Raw genomic sequence first — 21,706 nt, 5'->3', positions numbered from 1 at the left:
AATTTTAATACAAAGAGAATATTATGAATGGTCGTTTGGTAAATTGAAGTTAAAAGAGCTTATTAGTGTATGCGGACAAGGAGTCAAGAAAAGAAAAAACAATAATAAAATTTTATTTTATTTTTTCTTATGTTCTTTGATCTTGAAGTTAGAAGACACCAAAAAAAAAAAAGAAAAGGAATAGCAAGTGGTTAATGCTTTTTTTCTTGGTACAATAAAACTTGATCAATTTGTTCTTGTGGTTTGAGTTTGACGAAGAACGATGGGTTATAAAAAAACAATAAAGACGAGTGGTGTAAGCGGGAGCGGGAACCAGGATGCGTTCCAAAGTCCCATGCTTACCTCTACCAATTACACGGTATGGGCTATTCGAATGAAGGTACTCTTGAACGTGCATAAGTTTTGGGATACCATTGATCCGGGTGCAACCGATAACGATAAAAACAACATCGCGATTGCGTTGATTTATCAGTCAATCTGGGAAGCGACAATCATGCAAGTGGGTAATCTTGAGTCGGCCAAGGAGATTTGGAACACGATTAAGACGCGTAATCTGGGGGATGATCGGGTTAAGGAGGCAAGATTGCTAACTCTCATGAATGAGTTTGATAGTATGAGGATGAAAGAGACGGAGACCATTGATGAGTTTGTGGCGAAACTCTCGTGTACGGCGTCGAAGGCGGCGAGTTTAGGAGAGATGATCAAGGAAACTAAGATGGTCAATAAGTTCCTTTCAAGTCTACCCTGAAGTAAGTTTATTCAAATTGTTGCATCTATTGAACAAACTTTGGATCTCAAACCTGTTGGGTTTGAAGACGTGGTGGGACGTTTAAAAGCATACGTGGAGCGGATTCGGGAAGAAGACATGCATTCCAAAACCCAAGGTAAGCTTATGATTCGAAGGTCTGAATCTTCAAGTAGTCGGTACAATGATAGTGAGTCCACTAGTGGAGATTGTAGACGTGGAGGAGGGCAAGGACGAGGTGGTTGCGGGTCGAGTTAAAACCATGGTCTTTAAGAAAATGCCATGAACCGGGAAAATCGTGAACATAAGGGCAAAACCGGAGACCTCTAAAAGCTTCAATGTTATCGATGTGATGAGTTTGGACGCTTTGTCCACAAGTGTCCCAACCGAAAACAGAAAGTTCAAAACGAAGCAAAGTTAGCTGAAGCATCCGAGATGAGGGATCCATCACAATTTATCATTAAGATTGTTTAGGAAATGGTGTTTTTGAACGAAAAGAAGGTTATACCCGGAAACTATGAGTCCAAAGATGGTGATGAATGGTATTTGGACAACGGCACAAGTAACCACACGACGGGTAACAAGTGTTTCTTTTCTGAACTTAACAATCGTGTCACCGGAAAGGTCAAGTTTGGCGATGACTCCTATTTTGATATAAGTGGTAAGAGGTCGATCTTATTTGAGGCTAAAAGTGGTGAACATCATTTGCTTACGGATGTTTATTTATACCAAATCTTCGAAGCAATACCATTAGTCTCGGTCAAGCCTCAAAACACAGGTGTGATATTCATATAAAAGATAACTACCTTACGATGTATGATGGGCAAGGTAGGGTATTGATGAAGGTGACTCATTCCCCTAATCGGCTATACCAGATACAATTAAAGATTGGTAAACCAGTTAGTTTACTTAGCCGAATTAAAGAAACAAGTTGGTTGTGGCATGCTAGGATTGGCCACTTGAACTTTGAGTCAATAAAACTAATGGCTAAGAGGGAGATGGTTGAAGGTATGCGTGGCGTCACCCATGAAAACAAGTTATGTGAATATTGTTTGGTCGGGAAGCAAACGAGGCAATCATTTCCTAATTTGGCGGCATTTAGGGCGACACGAGCCTTAGAACTTGTGCACGGTGATCTGTGTTGACCGATTACCCCTCCAACATTAGCAGCAAACATGTACGTTTTTGTTTTAATCGATGATTACTAACGATTTGTTTGGACGTGTTTGTTAAAGGCTAAAGATGAGGCGTTTGAGGCTTTCAAGAAGTCAAAGGAATTGGTTGAAAGTGATGTTGGGAAAAAGATCAAGACGTTTCGTACCAACTGAGGTGATGAGTTTACATCACATGAATTCAATCAGTTTTCTGACATGGAAGGCATTCAAAGACATCTAACGACACCATATGCACCTCAACAAAACGGCGTGGTTGAAAGATGGAATCGAACTTTATTGGAGATGACACGGAGTATGTTAAAAGCAATAGATGTTCCGAATTACTTATGGGGTGAGGCAATCCGACATGCAACGTACATCGAGAATCGGATTCCAACTCGAGCCTTAAAGGAGAAGGCGCCATATGAGATGCTAATACAAAAGAAACCGAACATTGCTCTTTTAAAAGTATTTGGTTGTGTGGCATATGCAAAGATAGGGGCACTCACTTGAAAAAACGATCACCGTTCGAGGATTTTAGTGCATATCGGAGTCGAGACCGGGTCCAAAGCTTACCGGTTGTTTGATCCAAAGACACAGAAGGTTGTGATAGCTTGTGATGTGGTTTTGACGAGAAGAAGGCATGGGTTTGGTCTAATTCAGGTCAAACCAATGAAGCAACGGAGCTAGCACCGGTTTTATTTTGGGTTAATTGGAATGGGGTTATTGATACTGGAGTTGGGCAAGTTGTAAACGAGCCTATTGGAAGCAACAACATTAGCGATGACTATTCAGCTTTGTCGCCAATTTCTGAAAAAGAATCAGCGACAACTTCTGGCACTAATTCAGACAGCCCATCAGCACCTTTAGCGACATATTCTAACACTTTGGTCGCTAATTCCAACAACTTTGCAACAAGTTTAGCGACATCAGCAAATGATTTAACGACAACGTTACATAATGAACCAGAAAGTAGCCTGAGAAGATCTACGCGTGTTCTGATCGCACCGGTTAATTTCAATGATTATGTCCTATGTACGGAAGTGGAGGACATTGAACTTCTTTTGTTAGAAGAAGGTGAACTGAGGAATTTTGGTGAAGCAAAAATCCAAATCGGAATGGATAAAGGCTATGCAAACGGAACTCGAATCCATTAAACGAAACGAAACATGGAAGTTCTCCGAGTTACCGAGAGGGGCTAAAGGTATCGGATTGAAGTGGGTTTTCAAGGTGAGATGAAATGCAGATGGTTCAAGACTCGTGGCAAAGGGTTATGTGCAACAACCCGGAGTCAATTTTGACGAGATCTTTGCTCTGGTGGCGAGACTTGAAACTGTACGTATGCTCTTTGCTATTGCAACTACTGAGGTATGGCAATTACATCATGTGGATGTAAAATCAACATTGTTATCGGTGGAGCATATTAGTGGCAAGGAAAAGCGAGCTACAATTCTTACGAAAGCACTTGCGAGAATCAAGTTTGACGAGATGAGAAGATTGCTCGGTGTTGAAGATCTCCTAGTTTCGAGTCGGAAGTTAGGGGGTGATTGTAGGTAATTTCCATATTATTTGGCCTGTCACGTGTTGGTGACCGGGTTAGACCTATTGGGCCTATGAAATTCATTAATGACGTAATGGGTTTATGGGGTTACAATTGGGCTTTTATATTTGGTAATTACTTGTTGACCAAGTTAGGGTCACCCTATAAATACATAGCCATATTATGGTTATTGGATGAGTGAGAGGGATTATTGTATTCAAGTTTTGTGCTAGTTTCTTTATTATAATAATACGTGAGTGTATCCTGTATGCTCGTTTTTGTTTCTGTTATCAATTCGTTCTTGAGAAGGTAGAGATGTTAGTTATGATATCTAATCCTTGAACCTCCATTGACGGGCATGATTCATCAAGACCATAATAATCACCATCATCATATATGTTGCTTTAAAGAGTAATCATCGAAGTTCATGTTTTGATTTTTATACTTGTATCCTTAGTTTTCTAACTTTCTCAATTGAGGGTATGATTCTTTATTAATTTTGAGATGGTTATGTAGATGATTCTTCATAAAGTAAACCTCGGTTTCCATTTATATGGTTTGTCAAAATTCGTGGTTATATTCAAATAGTTTTAAATTTTTGACTTTTATTATTTGGTTTTATTTTACTTGCAATTAAACTCAATCCTACTAACCCTTTAAGTATGGCTGTTAAATCCATCAGTATGCCCCTCACGTCAGGGGCAGTTTTGTCTTTGTTCCCCGCAAATAAACCCTAGTCGTAATTCGCAAGTCCCCTCACGTGAGGGGCTGGGGTGTACTTGGGGAACTCCTCACTCACATGAGGGGCACACTGATGGGTTTAACGACCAAACTAAAAGGGGTTAGTGGGGTCAGGTTTAATTCAAAGTGAAATGGCACCACATGGTCGCAAATTTGAAACTGTTGAACTAAAATAACAGATTTAGACAAAAAAAACATGGACGAAAAACGCAGTCCACCCTTCTTCATAGTATAAGTTCATTATAGTTTTAAATTGGGCGATGATGTGAAAATTGATAAATATAATTTATTTTGAGACAGTGTAGTTTTGTCATTATTAATGAATTGTATTCCATTGTTTCGTCTTTTTTCTGCATACCAAACAACACAAGATATCAGGGTCGGCTGGGGGGTGCGACGGTTAGTACGTCGGCTGGGGCATACAGTTTTTGGGTGCCAAAATTTTTTTATATTTACATTTAAAAGTATAAAACATATAAAATATTATTTGATGTTTACAATCTTATAATTATTGGACCCAAAACATGTTTTTATCCAAAAACCATTTAATCATGTTTATATTATTGGGTCCAAACTCAAACTAAAACTAAAAATAAAAACCAAATGCAAAATTAAAGATATAGCGATCGATTGAAATTTCACCTTGGCTTCATTCCTTCTTTGCGAATGCTGAACAAAATTGAAAAACGACCAACCCAGCTTCTTCATTATGACAATAATTATAATGTATGAACAAAGAAATAATATGAAAGAATAAAATAAGTAGAGAAAAAGAAATCAACCTTGGAAATGTGAAATTGGAGAACGTGGTGTGAAAATTCTTTTGTCAAACTGATAATATATATAAGGAGGTAATACGATTAATATTTTTTTGTTAGTTAAATAAAAACTGAATGCTAACCTAAATTACAGCCACGATAATCCGTTTTAATATAATTTTGAAATTTGAAACATATTAAATATGAAACAAAAATAGCAAAGTTGAATTGACAAACGGTTTTAAAAAAAAATTGAAACCCTGAAACATGTACCACCATCTCAGGCGCGTATCTTACCACCAACTCCGACCACCATTAGCATCGAGCATCTCAGCCCATATCTCTACTATATATAAAGAAGGAGTCTAGGACCTCTTAAGTTTTAAGAGGTACCAAACTTGACGTAGCGTGATGATAAAATTGGAAGTCAAACACGTTGATTCTAAGAATACCCGTGAAGAACTTCCCAAAACTCCCAGAAAAGACGTAGATGGTAAATAAGATAAATAATTGAACCTGTTGATTCACACGAATACCATGATCAATTCTTCCAACTATCGTTGATTCATGAAGAATACCGATAATTAGGTCCTTCACACACTAACACACACTGTGATAGAGAGGAAATGATTTTTTTATATATTCCAAACCTTCTTTATTTACATTACAAATCTTAAGTATTTAAAAGAAACATAAAACCCATTGGGCTTCTAATGATTAAATCAAAAGACATAAAATATTTATTTTAAACTCTTGTAATTCCATAACTCACTTCGTCATTATTTGGTAAACTTTTGATCTCCCCACATCATTAATGATGAAGGCTCAAGTATTGACGAACAGGCCATGTTATATTTGGAGGTCCATGATCGTTTCTCCAAAGGTGGCCCACGAAAACGGGCATAACTTGGCCCACGAAGCTCCGTTTCAGACCTATTACCAGTCAAATCGAAGCTTGAGACGAGGAGCCCATTGTGGCAAACAGCCTACGGTGGTTTGGCCCCTGTCCGAAGCACAAAAACGCCTCCTAAATGAAGTTTTGGGCCTTTTTATCTTTTTTCAGTACTTTTTGTCTTTTTGTTTTTGGGTTTGTGTTTGGCCCATGGCCCATTTAGGCCCATTTCGTATTTGGAAGTCTTTTTATATGCTTGTGATGTAATTCCAAAAGGTAGACTTGATTATTAATAAATTTGATTTTTCTCTTCATTTTCCTTAGACCTTTGTGTGGGATTTGAGAGTTTTAGGAAGTTCTTCACGAGTATTCTTAGAATCAACGTGATTCGATCTTCGTTTTTGTTTACACCACTGCATCAGTTGGTATCAGAGCCGAATTCCTTGCTCGAAAATGGCTCCAAGGAGACAACAGAGACCGCTCGATGAGGTTTACGAACGAGAGTTGGAACAACGGTTTATGGCGCGGGTGGAGCAACGATTGGATCAAGTGGTCGATCAACTCACTGATTGAATGGCTGACTTGATGAATCGTTGAAGAAAGGTCCCTGAAAACACCTGACGTAGCGTGATGATAAAATTGGAAGTCAAATACGTTGATTCTAAGAATACCCGTGAAGAACTTCCCAAAACTCCCAGAAAAGCCGTAGATCGTAAATAAGATAAATAATTGAACCTGTTGATTCACACGAATACCAGGATCAATTCTTCCAACTATCGATTCATGAAGAATACCGATAATTAGGTCCTTCACACACTAACACACACTGTGATAGAGAGGAAATGTTTTTTTATATATTCCAAACCTTCTTTATTTACATTACAAATCTTAAGTATTTAAAAGAAACAGAAAACCCATTGGGCTTCTAATGATTAAATCAAAAGACATAAAATATTTATTTTAAACTCTTGTAATTCCATAACTCACTTCGTCATTATTTGGTAAACTTTTGATCTCCCCACATCATTAATGATGAAGGCTCAAGTATTGACGAACAGGCCATGTTATATTTGGAGGTCCATGATCGTTTCTCCAAAGGTGGCCCACGAAAACGGGCATAACTTGGCCCACGAAGCTCCGTTTCAGACCTATTACCAGTCAAATCGAAGCTTGAGACGAGGAGCCCATTGTGGCAAACAGCCTACGGTGGTTTGGCCCCTGTCCGAAGCACAAAAACGCCTCCTAAATGAAGTTTTGGGCCTTTTTATCTTTTTTCAGTACTTTTTGTCTTTTTGTTTTTGGGTTTGTGTTTGGCCCATGGCCCATTTAGGCCCATTTCGTATTTGGAAGTCTTTTTATATGCTTGTGATGTAATTCCAAAAGGTAGACTTGATTATTAATAAATTTGATTTTTCTCTTCATTTTCCTTAGACCTTTGTGTGGGATTTGAGAGTTTTAGGAAGTTCTTCACGAGTATTCTTAGAATCAACGTGATTCGATCTTCGTTTTTGTTTACACCACTGCATCAGTTGGTATCAGAGCCGAATTCCTTGCTCGAAAATGGCTCCAAGGAGACAACAGAGACCGCTCGATGAGGTTTACGAACGAGAGTTGGAACAACGGTTTATGGCGCGGGTGGAGCAACGATTGGATCAAGTGGTCGATCAACTCACTGATTGAATGGCTGACTTGATGAATCGTTGAAGAAAGGTCCCTGAAAACACCTGACGTAGCGTGATGATAAAATTGGAAGTCAAATACGTTGATTCTAAGAATACCCGTGAAGAACTTCCCAAAACTCCCAGAAAAGCCGTAGATCGTAAATAAGATAAATAATTGAACCTGTTGATTCACACGAATACCAGGATCAATTCTTCCAACTATCGATTCATGAAGAATACCGATAATTAGGTCCTTCACACACTAACACACACTGTGATAGAGAGGAAATGTTTTTTTATATATTCCAAACCTTCTTTATTTACATTACAAATCTTAAGTATTTAAAAGAAACAGAAAACCCATTGGGCTTCTAATGATTAAATCAAAAGACATAAAATATTTATTTTAAACTCTTGTAATTCCATAACTCACTTCGTCATTATTTGGTAAACTTTTGATCTCCCCACATCATTAATGATGAAGGCTCAAGTATTGACGAACAGGCCATGTTATATTTGGAGGTCCATGATCGTTTCTCCAAAGGTGGCCCACGAAAACGGGCATAACTTGGCCCACGAAGCTCCGTTTCAGACCTATTACCAGTCAAATCGAAGCTTGAGACGAGGAGCCCATTGTGGCAAACAGCCTACGGTGGTTTGGCCCCTGTCCGAAGCACAAAAACGCCTCCTAAATGAAGTTTTGGGCCTTTTTATCTTTTTTCAGTACTTTTTGTCTTTTTGTTTTTGGGTTTGTGTTTGGCCCATGGCCCATTTAGGCCCATTTCGTATTTGGAAGTCTTTTTATATGCTTGTGATGTAATTCCAAAAGGTAGACTTGATTATTAATAAATTTGATTTTTCTCTTCATTTTCCTTAGACCTTTGTGTGGGATTTGAGAGTTTTAGGAAGTTCTTCACGAGTATTCTTAGAATCAACGTGATTCGATCTTCGTTTTTGTTTACACCACTGCATCAGTTGGTATCAGAGCCGAATTCCTTGCTCGAAAATGGCTCCAAGGAGACAACAGAGACCGCTCGATGAGGTTTACGAACGAGAGTTGGAACAACGGTTTATGGCGCGGGTGGAGCAACGATTGGATCAAGTGGTCGATCAACTCACTGATTGAATGGCTGACTTGATGAATCGTTGAAGAAAGGTCCCTGAAAACACCTGACGTAGCGTGATGATAAAATTGGAAGTCAAATACGTTGATTCTAAGAATACCCGTGAAGAACTTCCCAAAACTCCCAGAAAAGCCGTAGATCGTAAATAAGATAAATAATTGAACCTGTTGATTCACACGAATACCAGGATCAATTCTTCCAACTATCGATTCATGAAGAATACCGATAATTAGGTCCTTCACACACTAACACACACTGTGATAGAGAGGAAATGTTTTTTTATATATTCCAAACCTTCTTTATTTACATTACAAATCTTAAGTATTTAAAAGAAACAGAAAACCCATTGGGCTTCTAATGATTAAATCAAAAGACATAAAATATTAATTTTAAACTCTTGTAATTCCATAACTCATTTCGTCATTATTTGGTAAACTTTTGATCTCCCCACATCAAAACTCCTTGCATTAGATACTACTCCCATTGCATGTTTTAAGTTGGTTAGAAGGGTATTATAGTATTTTAAACAATACCATTCACGACATGTTCAATTGTTAAATTATATTCACAACTTTTACCCCTCAACTACACTCATATTTTTTAAATTTAAATAAAAATTACCATTCCACCCCATAAGTTCATCAACATATTCCTCATATTTCTATTGTTTTTCTTTTTCTTTTAAATAGTTGAATATATTAGGTTTTTTAAAATTTCGAACATACCATTATGATGGGCTTATTTTTATCTACGTTTAGATATAAATTTTATTAAATACCGAGGTTCGGATTATAAGGTACAAGTCATAGTTGCGTTAATGTACAACTCAATTAAGGCTATAAAGTCTCAACTGCAATCTTATTTTCCTTTATCGCTTACCTTATTGAATACTTTACAAAGTTTCCTCCAACTTAATGAAAGTGAAGAAACTGTTCCCTCCCACTTTGCAGTTCCTATACGATTCAAAGGCGAAGTCTGATTCTTCTCCTAAACCAATCCACCATCCGTCACCCATTATAAACCTCAAAAATGAATGAAATCACATTATCTTTAAAATGGCTTCTTAATGTCTATAATTTATGCCCATATATACGCTTTGGCGAGTTAAACCGAATACACAATCATTTAGATGGCCTTCAATCAACATCGCTACTTCCTTGTAGGTCGTGGATTGAAGACAATCCGGGATAAAAAAATCATGGTTTGTTATTTTCTCCGTCAAAATTCATATGTATTCTCTGTTTGCTTTACACCGATTTCTTTTTGATTTGTTGTTAGTATTCTCGATTTTGTTGAAACATCTTTACTTCTATCTTCAGATGCCAGCCGTTCAATCCATGCCATGTGCCATCCTCATGCCAACTCTATAATCATCTCACCTGCGTGCATACTAAAAGTCAGCTACGCCGAGTGAGTTCTAGTTAATCAAGCAACTTATCATACAACCACTACATGCAATATATACGTATCCGAAGACATGTAGTCCACTATCTGACCTGCTCACCTTACCACTTAACCTCTTGTTTATCCCTACCACTTAACCACTTTAATAACGAATTAACGTTATGCGACTTTGCCACTTTAATAACGTATAACGTTATGCCACTTTGAAACTTTAATAACGAAGTCACGTATAGGCTTACCCTACCACGTACTACCATCATGCCACTAACACTCTTACTAGACTCTTGCCACTTCTAACCCACTCTACCTCTACTCGTCTACAACACACTTCATATCATTACATCATTTACATAATAAACAAGTCACATCATAGCATTCATACACACTTACAACCTCTTGGAAATCACTATCCTTGGCGATACGTGCAATATCCGAAGATCGTTCACGCACCGACAAGAATTATATAATAACTTCTATAGCATACACTTACCAATTAAGGTAAGTGTATTCACAATTCACATCGAGTATGCACACAACCCCGAAAACATAACAAGGACATGGGGCTAGAAACTCACCTGATTGCGGTTGCGTTCACTGCTAATGATTATTCCTCTCTTGAGCTGTGCACGGCTAGCTGTAGTAATAATTACATGTATCAATTAACTATCACTACTCATATCGTCTTTCTACTTTTATTATTACCCACAAAGAACGAGGGTCCGGGGGCAGCGCCCCTGGCAGCGGGGTCGAGGGGCAGCAGCCCCTAGCAGGGTCCAAGGGGCAGAGCCCCTGGCTGGGGTCGAGCTGACCTGGATTTTAAATTTTATTTCTATTAACTGTCTTATCACATTTTCCACAAGGATTTTAAATTATTATTTTATTCACCTTCTCATTTTCTATAACGAATTAAGCCTAATTCGTTATCACATCGCAGTCTAATTCATTATCTAGCACCAATCTAATTCGTTATCTAGTTCGTCCTCTTTCATAGCGAATTGGACCTTTATGACGAATTGGTCTTTTCACGAACTAAACCCTTAACGAACTGGGGGTTCATTCGTTAGTACCTCCCTTAACGAATTGGAGTTAATTCGTCACCTTTCTCCTTAACGAATTGGATACTAACTAAGGCTAGTTCGTTAGCGAATCACCTTGACGAATTACTTCTAATTCGTTACTCTCCACTTGCGAGTTAACTCTAGTTCTTCAACTTCCTGTTAACGAATTAGGGTTAGGTCAGAATGTCAGACTATTCTGACATCCTCGTACAAACATTCTCCAGTGCCGCCATTGCCGGAATAACGGGATCTCGCTGGAAAAGCGAGATCTCGCTTATTTCACCACCATTTTCAACGATTTTCGTCCTGTTCGATCCAGATCTTAGCTAGGGTGATCCCTAAGCTCATCTTAGGTTAACGGTGACGGCTCGTCGTTTCGTGACTAAATCTAATGGGTTTGGGTTCATACAGCAACATACTAATCTTACCTCAGGTTGAAAACCGATTCTCCTTCTTCTTCCTCTTGGTTTCGACTAGAGAGATAGAGAGTAGGATGAGAGAGAGCTAAGTGTGTGTTTTGGTGGTGTATGGAATATGTGTAAATGAAGGGATTTGGGAATAATGGAGGTATTTATATGATGGGTCATGGGCTTGAGCCCATGGTCTATCTTCCTTTCATTTTAACCCAAGTCCATTACCCATATTACTTAACCCAACACAAGCCCGACTCGTATTAACTCCTACTTCATTTAATTATTTCTCCGCTAACCCGAGTAAACTTTCTCATCAAAAATAAATAATATAAACAATATTATTTTAGAAATTTTGGGATGTTACAAGTCTTCCCCCCCTTAAAGAGGTTTCGTCCCCGAAACCTAACTTATTCCTTGTAAAAGGAACACTTCTTATATCTACACACTTTATTGAATCGCCTTCGCTTTTTGGGTTATCCTTCTTACTTCTGACTTGCAGTCATCGAGTGGTGATCATGTGTTTTAGCTATTAAGGTATCTTGTCCATGAGGCCCTCGATGTACCAAGTATCGTCTCGTCTTTCCGAGAAACTTTGTCTTATTTAAAATCACGCTAACTCCTAAGGCGATGCTTTACCACCACAAAACTATTTATCATGACCAACATGCATTCAAGATGATTCATAAGTCATTCATTTCAAATCACAAGAAGTCACAAGTAGTTCATAAAACATAAAAATAAAACCATTCAAGCTTACTAGACAACATAGATTCAACTTGTAACATAAAACACCACTTAACAGTACTAACATAAAACAACTGCGACAAGCCACTTATTCTTCTGCAACCTTCTTAGTAGTTAATAGGCAATCCTTTCACGCGTCTCCTTTTCCTTCCCCCCCCACTACCACGGCTTCTCCACACTCCCTAGCTATGTGACCTGACTTACCACACTTATAACATTTCTGGTCCTCGGTGCATTCACGAGAGATGTGCCCCTTCTTCTCTCATCGGTAGCACTGGTTTGGACCAACCTTGAATTCTCCCAAGTGCATCTTCCCGCACACTTTGCATGTTTCACTGGCTGTCATCTTCTGGGTCTTCTTCTCTGCATACTCCTCGATATCTGCAGGCCGTTTGGTTCCTTTCTTCCCTTCCTTATCTTCCACTTCCACATCATCCACCGCCAGGTCGTCATAAACCATCTCTGCTAGCTCAACTGCAGACTCAAAAGTAGCGGGTTTGTTGGCCCTAACTAACATGTGGACCTTCTGAGGTAGTCCCCTGATGTAGCATTTGATCCGTTTTGCCTCAGTGTTCACCATGTCAGGCACCAGCCTAGACACGCAGTTAAATTTAGTGGTGTACTCGCGGTGTGTCTTCTTGCCCGCTTTCAGATTCAGAAACTTCATCTCGGCCCTCTCAACCTCAGCATCAGAACAGAACCTCTTCATCACTAACTCCTTCAGGTCACTCCACCTCATTGCCTTAATCTCCTCTCGGGTCTTCCGTTGTTCCACAGTTTTCCACCAGTACATAGCCTCATCTTCAAATGACTGGGTGGCATAACCCACTGCTTGGTCGGGACGGCACTCGCTAATCCGGATAATCTTGTCCATCGTAGTTATCCATTGGAGAGTAGAGATTGCGTCTCCCAGCCCAGTTAGCTTCGGCGGGTCACATCCCTTGAAGGACTTATTGTTGCACCCACCTCGGCCTCTTTTCATGTCATCAACTTTCACAGACTTATCCCTACTCGAGGCCTCTCTTTCTCCTTCCCCATCCTTCCTACCATCACCACCCGCCCCATTAGCAGTTCATTCACGGCTTCCAGCAGATGTTTTAGGATTCAAGTTCTTCACAGCAGCAACTACAACTTGTACAATGGCTACTTGTACTGCAGGGCCAAGTTGAACCTCTTCGTTGTTGCTCGGTTTCTTCCAGCTGCGCTTCCTTCCTCTCCAGTGTTGGAAGATGCTTCAACCGAAGGTTGTTGGTCGCGACGAGGCCTTTCACGACGCCCAGCGCAGCCTCCTGCTCCAGCAACTGCGTTAGATCCAGCCATCGTATTCTAAAAAGGAAAACACAAACGTCATCACTCGAGGAATTATTTAGCACGTGGTTCGTAAGGTAAGTAGTTAATGAAGTTGATCAAGTGTAATTAACTATTTGCATTATTCCTCAGGTTCTAAATACTTCCCTTCATGATTTCACTCATGCTGGTTTCCACTCTTAGACAGTTAATCAATCAAAATCAATTAATCCTATCCCTAACCTACACATATCCTCCCTTTAGCAATTAAGCTAACATTATCATTCATCATTTAACTATACAATTTACCGTTACTGAGCTTGCTTGAGTGACACATGGCTATCTTGAACTGGCATCTTCTTTCTTTTCTTACTTAAATCCCATTCTCTGTTCTAGTCTAAGAATGTAGGATGCTTAAATCTCTCGAAATTTGCTCTGATACCAACTTGTAAGGACCCGTTACTGGTAGCCCTACTTTAGAGTCGGATTTACTCATAAACACAGTTCTTACAAATCAGAGTTAATTAAAACTTTTCGCGGAATATAAAACATCAACCATTCGTTACAAAACATTAAATCTTCTCTTTGATACCATAACACAAACATTATATTTAAAACATCTTTACTTCTATCTTCAGATGCCAGCCGTTCAATCCATGCCATGTGCCGTCCTCATGCCAACTCTATAATCAGCTCACCTGCGTGCATACTAAAAGTCAGCTATGCTGAGTGAGTTCTAGTTAATCAAGAAACTTATCATACAACCACTACATGCAATATATACGAATTCGAAGAAACGTAGTCCACTATCTGACCTGCTCACCTTACCATTTAACCTCTTGTTTATCCCTACCACTTAACCACTTTAATAACGAATTAACGTTATGCCACTTTGCCACTTTAATAATGTATAACGTTATGCCACTTTGCCACTTTAATAACGAAGTCACGTATGGACTTACCCTACCACGTACTACCGTCATGCCACTAACATTCTTACTAGACTCTTGCCACTTCTAACACACTCTACCTCTACTCGTCTACAACACACTTCATATTATTACATCATTTACATAATAAACAAGTCACATCATATCATTCATACACACTAACAACCTCTTGGAAATAACTATCCTTGGCGATACATGCAATATCCGAAGATCGTTCACGCACTGAAAAGCATTATATAATAACTACCTCGTATGACTTCTATAGCATACACTTACCAATTAAGGTAAGTGTATTCACACTTCACATCGAGTATGCACACAACCCCGAAAACATAACAAGGACATAGGGCTAGAAACTCACCTGATTGCGGTTGCGTTCACTACTAATGATTATTCCTCTCTTGAGCTGTGCACGGCTAACTGTAGTAATAATTACATGTATCAATTAACTATCACTACTCATATCGTCTTTCTACTTTAATTATTACCCACAACGAACGGGGGTCCGGGGCAGCGCCCCTGGCAGCGGGGTCTAGGGGCGGCAGCCCCTAGCAGGGTCCAAGGGGCAGAGCCCCTGGCTGGGTCGAGCTGACCTGGATTTTAAATTTTATTTATATTAACTGTCTTATCATATTTTCCACTAGGATTTTAAATTATTATTTTATTCACCTTCTTATTTTCTATAACGAATTAAGCCTAATTCGTTATCACATCGCAGTCTAATTCGTTTTCTTGCACCCAATCTAATTCGTTATCTAGTTCGTCCTCTTTCATAGCGAATTGGACCTTTATAATGAATTGGTCTTTTCACGAACTGAACCCTTAACGAACTGAACCCTTAACGAACTGGGGGTTCATTCGTTAGTTCCCCCCTTAACGAATTGGAGTTAGTTCATCACCTTTCTCCTTAACGAATTAGATACGAACTACGGCTAGTTCATTAGCAAATCACCTTGACGAATTACTTCTATTTCGTTACTCTCCGCTAGTGAATTAACTCTAGTTCTTCAAATTCCCGTTAACGAATTAGGGTTAGGTCATAATGTCAGACTATTCTGACATACTCGTACAAACATTCTCCGGCGCCGCCGTTGCCGGAATAACGGGATCTTGCCGGAAAAGTGAGATCTCGCTTATTTCACCAACATTTTCACCGTTTTTCGTCCCGTTCGATCCAGATCTGAGCTAGGGTGATCCCTAAGCTCATCTTAGGTTCGGTTTATACCCGAACCCACCCAGATCTCATGACTTTGACGGTTTAACGGTGTCGACTCGTCGTTTCGTGAGTAAATCTAATGGGTTTGGGTTCATACGACAACATACTAATCTTACCTCGGGTTGAAAACCGATTCTCTTTCTTCTTCCTCTTGGTTTCGGCTAGAGAGATAGAGAGTAGGATGAGAGAGAACTAAGTGTGTGTTTTGGTGGTGTATGAAATATGTGTAAATGAAGGTATTTGGGCATAATGGAGGTATTTATATGATGGGTCATGGGCTTGAGCCCATGGTCTATCTTCCTTTCATTTTAACCCAAGTCCATTACTCATATTACCTAACCCAACACAAGCCCGACTCGTATTAACTCCTACTTCATTTAATTATTTCTCCGCTAACCCGAGTAAACTTTCTCATCAAAAATAAATAATATAAATAATATTATTTTAGAAATTTCAGGATGTTACAAATATGCTTTAAAGACAAGGATTATATAGCAGCAACTTCGTTTCTTGCAGCATCTCTTCAAAATGGTAACTTATAGTATACAACAAGTTGTTCGTGTTTAATTTTTTCATGTTAATCTCATTATAATTAGTAACATTTTGCTTCTATTTGGTAGTTTTTCTTTTCACCAAACATGACTAGTTAAGAGGCGGCAATCATTGCAGCATTATGGGAGGATGCAACTAGGCTTATTTCTCAAGGTATGGCGTAATAAATTTTTGTATGGATGATATTGTGTTTTAGTTATAACATTTGAATATTATTCAGGGTGTTGAGTTGAATTTAGATGGTGCATTTGCATTTTGGAAAGCAAAGTTTTTCTCAGAAGGTAATCATTGATTAAATACTAGGGGTGTCAAACGTATCAGGTTGACAGGTTGGCGGGTTAACGGGTTGCGGGTTAGCGGGTTGATGGGTTGAAATGTGCAACCCGAGCCCGACCCATATTATTATCCGTGTCAAATATGTCAACCCTAACTCGCACACACATAAATTCGGGTCAACCCGAACACGACCTGTTTAACCCATATATATTAAACAAGTAAATTTATATAATCAGACATACAAATTATAATAAAATTATAACCATATATTGCAAAATTCAAATGAAATTTAAGCATGAGTCGATTTAGATATAGATGGATTTGACGATATGCTAATGCATATTGGTGAATGGACATAAGAAACGCATCTCGGGTAATGAAATTCTGGTTGAGAATTTAAAAAGTGTTGTTTACGAAAAATAGAATTTGAGAGAAGACCTAAAAAGGTAACATGGGGAATGAAAAATAATAAAATTCTCCAACACATTTTAAAACTAAAGAGGGAATATAAAATTAATTTTAAAATACCTAAAATTAAACGGGTTAACGGGTCAACCCGAACCCGACCTGTTTAAAAAACAGGTCAACCCGAACCCGACCTATTTTTTTAAACGGGTCGTGTTAGCAGACCCAAAACCTGTTTTTTTTCGTGTCGGGTTCGAGTCGTTGAAGAATTAACACCCATATTAAATACTATACACATAAATGATTTATTTTCAAGTGTTAAGCGACTACTAATTATTAATATCAAGTTTGTTCATAGACATAAAGAATATGCATACAACATATGGGATCATCAAGCGGCTACTAATTTTATCGGCTACTAATTATTAATATAAGGTTGGTTCACAGACTTTGACAAAGAATATACATACAACATATGGGATCATCAAGCGGCTACTAATTTTATCAGTATAGACGAAGGTTAGCTGCTGATGGTACTCCTTCCTATTCCCAACATATAGGGTCATCAATGTTGCACTAGGTTCTTATCAATTATGGTTTATTAGATTTTAATAATCCTTATTGAATGATATTGGCCGATAATAATCCTATTCCATTTATCACCATCAACAGTTCCAAACTTTAAAAAAGTTGCCCCAATGGCCCCCCCTTAAAAATTGTAACAACTCGGATCTTTCGATAATGGATCTTTCGATAATAAACAAATACCAAATTACCCGACCCTTTTTTTTTTCGGGAAATTTATACAAATTAACCCTAAACTATAGTTTTACCTCTTTATGTTTCCACATCATAACTCTAGGGACCAATCTGCAACTCTATTAAATATTTTAATATTATATTATATAACCCAACCATAACCAACCCGTTGAATCGTATTTGGATCCGTTTATCCAACCTGTTTGATTTCTTGAACCTAAATTCTCGTCTTTAACATGGAAATCGAATAATGTGTACTAATCCTCTTACCTTAACAAGCTCACCGACGTTGTTAATAAGGAAAACGAAATCGTTTACTATATGAAGTTATTGTTTAAACGAACCGACTCTAACTTGTTTATCAATATACAATCTAAAGATCTCTAAATCACAATTAAACATAGCTGTGCAACCCTCATCCTATCGCCATTAAAACCACTATTCCTAATCGGGTTTTCTTTTCCCGCTGTTTATGATTTGGCTCCTTCTTTTAGCCGTCTTTGCCGTTCGTCGTTCACTGGTCATCCTTCGTCTAATAAGGTAATTGTTTGGTGACTTATGCTCGTCATTGATCAAGGATCATAAGCCCTATCGTTAATTGAATCAAACATAACGAATTTTAACAATTTGAATCGTTAGGGTTCATAGCTCATAAGGTTATTTTGTTTGTGAGTTTAAAAGATTTGGTTTTCAAGTTCAAAGCAAATGATTGAGTAGCTCAGTTGGTCTCGTCTGAGTTTGCGTTTCTTGGAAAACGGCTGCTTGTGCGTGTTCGAGTCCCGGCAGCCCATTTTTTTTTGTAGTATTTTCATTCTTTAATTGTTTTTAAATTTATTAATCATTTTATTTATATTTATATTATATGTATATTAATTAATCAGTATTTTGTTAAAATCAACACATTAACTAGTATTTTCCGAACATTGGTTAAATTCGTGTATATGTGTGTATATATATATATATTATATGTATATATGTTTATAAATAGTTATTAAATTTGGTTAAGGGTTTTAGTATTAAATAAAATAAAGGGCTTTAATTTAATTAAAATTTATCTCGTAAACTTACGTATTAAAACAAATATTGATCATATTTTATTTAAATATTACTATTTATTGTTTACGATCTATTATTTACGATATTAATTTAATAAGACATCTCTATTAGTAATAAAAATACATATAAATATATTAAATGTTTTTTTTCTTATAAATATCTAAAAGCAAATCTCTTAAGGTAAACTATAAAAATTTTTATAAATATTTGGTTAAATATTTTTATGTATTTTAAATAATAAAAATCATATTATTTATGATAAATTCTTTGTTAAATAAAAGTGATAATAAACCTGATAATAATTTAAGTAATGTATAACTATCGCAAGAAATCACTCAATCATCGAATCCCGAACCTTTATCTAGTATAGCTTCGTTGTTCTATCCATATTTATTTCCTTTATTATTGTTACATTGGATTCTCGTCGATAACTTCGGAAGAACGTGACTCTTTTTTACTACCGTTCTTACCACATTGGTTTATCTTTTGCTTATTGCTAAGGTGAGTACCACGTTCCCCTATTTTACTTGTTTTCCACGTTTTGGGGACATATGCGTAAATATACTTTCTCATATATACTTATACACAAAACTGCAATTATTGTCTTATGTGTTAACAAATTATACCTTACTTGTTTATGTGCTTATTTGCTTTGTATGCTTCCGCATTCGGAGAGGTCCAACATAATCTCATTCTAGTATGATCATACGCCAGTCGTTAGTCTTTGTGCTTCTCGACATCTCAGTTATACTTGCTCATTTGGTTAATTTTTTATTCTCATATGATTTGTTGCAACTACATTTTTTTTGATATATACTATATGTACAACTAAACTGGTGTGTTGCTCACTTAACCTTGTGTTGACAAAACTATTTTCTTTTCAACGCATATGCAGGTTATCGTGTGAAGTGATTATCAAGATTGTTTGAAGCAACTTAGGATGCATGTTAGAGAAAAGATACAAGAAATTAGTTTTGGATGTTTAATGTAATTGTTTATTTATAAATTTTATGTACATGAATATTTGTTTGAAATTATTAAATAGATATTAAAACTATTAATGTTGCATGATAGTAACGTTGAGAGCTATGACAATCTGTTCGCGCCCCGATATTTTCGTCGTAGTTTGGGGTGTGACAGATTGGTATTAGAGCCGAAGGTTTAAGATAGGTCGTTAGAAATTGCCTTTGACACATGTTTAGGAGTCCTATACGTGCCTATCTGTTTGCCTTATGTGTTCAAAATTAATTGTTTACAGCTTTCCTACATAATTATTTATTAATTAGTGTATTGTTATGCACACACATACACAAACTCCGAGGCTATGCCTCAAAATTCAAAGAAAACTTTTTAAAAATTAGATTGCATTTATTTTCGGGAAATTCCTTAAGAATTCCCACATGTTGTTTTCACTCGTACACCTTAAGGATAGGTCATGTGGCATGTCCCTACGATAATTGAGAGGGGAAGAGAAACTGTGAGTTGGGCACTGGCAAAACGGTTCTAAGAACCAAAGGTAAGACGCTATTCCTTACCTGGGTGATAACCTGACCACAGTACTCAACCCTATGGACCCGAGCGAGACCCATAAATGCCATATGACCGACACCTTAGGTTTAACCGAATTCACGGTGATTTGTGGCTAAACTCGGTTTTCCTGATTATTGTGTTCCGTTATTTAAATGGTTAGTTGGATGAAAAATCCATGGAACCCATGGGCACTCCTACTATCCATTTCTTAACTTGATTTCGTATTTTGTTGGAGTAATCAACGTGGTGATTCAAAAGATTCTCCGACTACCCATATTTATTTCAATAGTTCGTTATTTAGTTTGGTCGGTTAAAAAGCCGTGTAACGCTCATTGGGCAAACAAACTTCATTGCATTGTTAATTTGTTAATTAGTTGGGACAATCAAATTGCCATGTAACGCTCATGGGCTGTCCAACTATGTTGTTTTTACTCGTTAGTTTTGTTTGGTCATTCAAATTGCCATGAAAAGCTCATGGGAGGCCAAACATCCACGATTTATGTTTCGTTAGTTTATTATGAACTTAATCAAATCTAAAATTTAAACTGACTTAACTCCTCATGTAGTCACCACACATAAATCTTATTGACAACATAATTTAACAACTATTTACGCAATGTACCCCCCTCATCTAATAAACAATTACTTTTAATCCTCGTGACGCAATTTCTATTACTTCTTAAGGCAACGTTATTATAAGATATCCACGTAGTTAAACATTTTACTATTCTTATGATTTCCTCAATTCATCCTATATCTTAAAAATCCTCACTTTTGGTCCTTACGAATGTCTCATTCAAGAAACCACCGTCATCCTCGACATCAATCGTTTAATTCTCACAACCACCGCCTGGATGCTTGTATCGCCAAAGAGATAGCTGTTACGATCCCTAGGATAGTGACCCAAATTCAAGACAACAATGCAACCGATTCAACTTTTCCTACTAAATCCTCTGTTGGTTACTGCAAACCATTTACCTCCGCTCACCCTAACAACAAGAAACGCAAGAACCTTGCTGCAAAAAATCCCAATCACCCGCAAGTCTCCTCAAACAATAAACCTTACCTCGGTCCTTTTTCCGTCATTCTCCATTTGTATCCATCATCACTTGGTTAAATCCATTTGCCGTCGTTGCACCCAATGTGAACGTTATGGCCATCTTGCTAACACATGTTGTGACCCGTCTACTACACAAGCTGTTCCGCAACAACCTACCCATCTTGCTCAACCGGATGTTCCTAATACCCGTTCTTGCTACCATTGTAAGAACCCAAGTCATCTCCGTAATGCATGCCCTCAAATTACCCAAATTCATTAAGACCAATCTACGACTATAACCTACTACTCGACCCATGCTCACCAGACTCAAACCCAACAACCTCATGTCCCTCAAGTTCCTCCCATCAATCAAGGTCAACCTTACTTAAACCAACATTACCA

General features: G+C 37.7%; 1 protein-coding gene across 1 annotated transcript; it reads left to right on the top strand.

Moving 5' to 3' along the window:
* The first annotated feature begins 262 nt into the window (after positions 1 to 262).
* On the top strand, positions 263 to 748 carry LOC143550582 (uncharacterized). The gene has a single exon (XM_077041207.1). It carries the CDS (start codon positions 263 to 265, stop codon positions 746 to 748), a length of 486 nt encoding a protein of 161 aa, XP_076897322.1.
* The last annotated feature ends 20,958 nt before the right edge of the window (positions 749 to 21,706 follow it).

This window comes from Bidens hawaiensis, unplaced genomic scaffold (assembly GCF_021521415.1).
Source record: "Bidens hawaiensis isolate Kalapana, Puna unplaced genomic scaffold, B.hawaiensis_p1.1 tig00016108_1, whole genome shotgun sequence".
In the NCBI taxonomy this organism is placed as follows: domain Eukaryota; kingdom Viridiplantae; phylum Streptophyta; class Magnoliopsida; order Asterales; family Asteraceae; genus Bidens; species Bidens hawaiensis.
The sequence above is the reverse complement of the archived record's forward strand: the minus strand, read 5'-3'. Positions and strand labels throughout refer to the sequence as shown.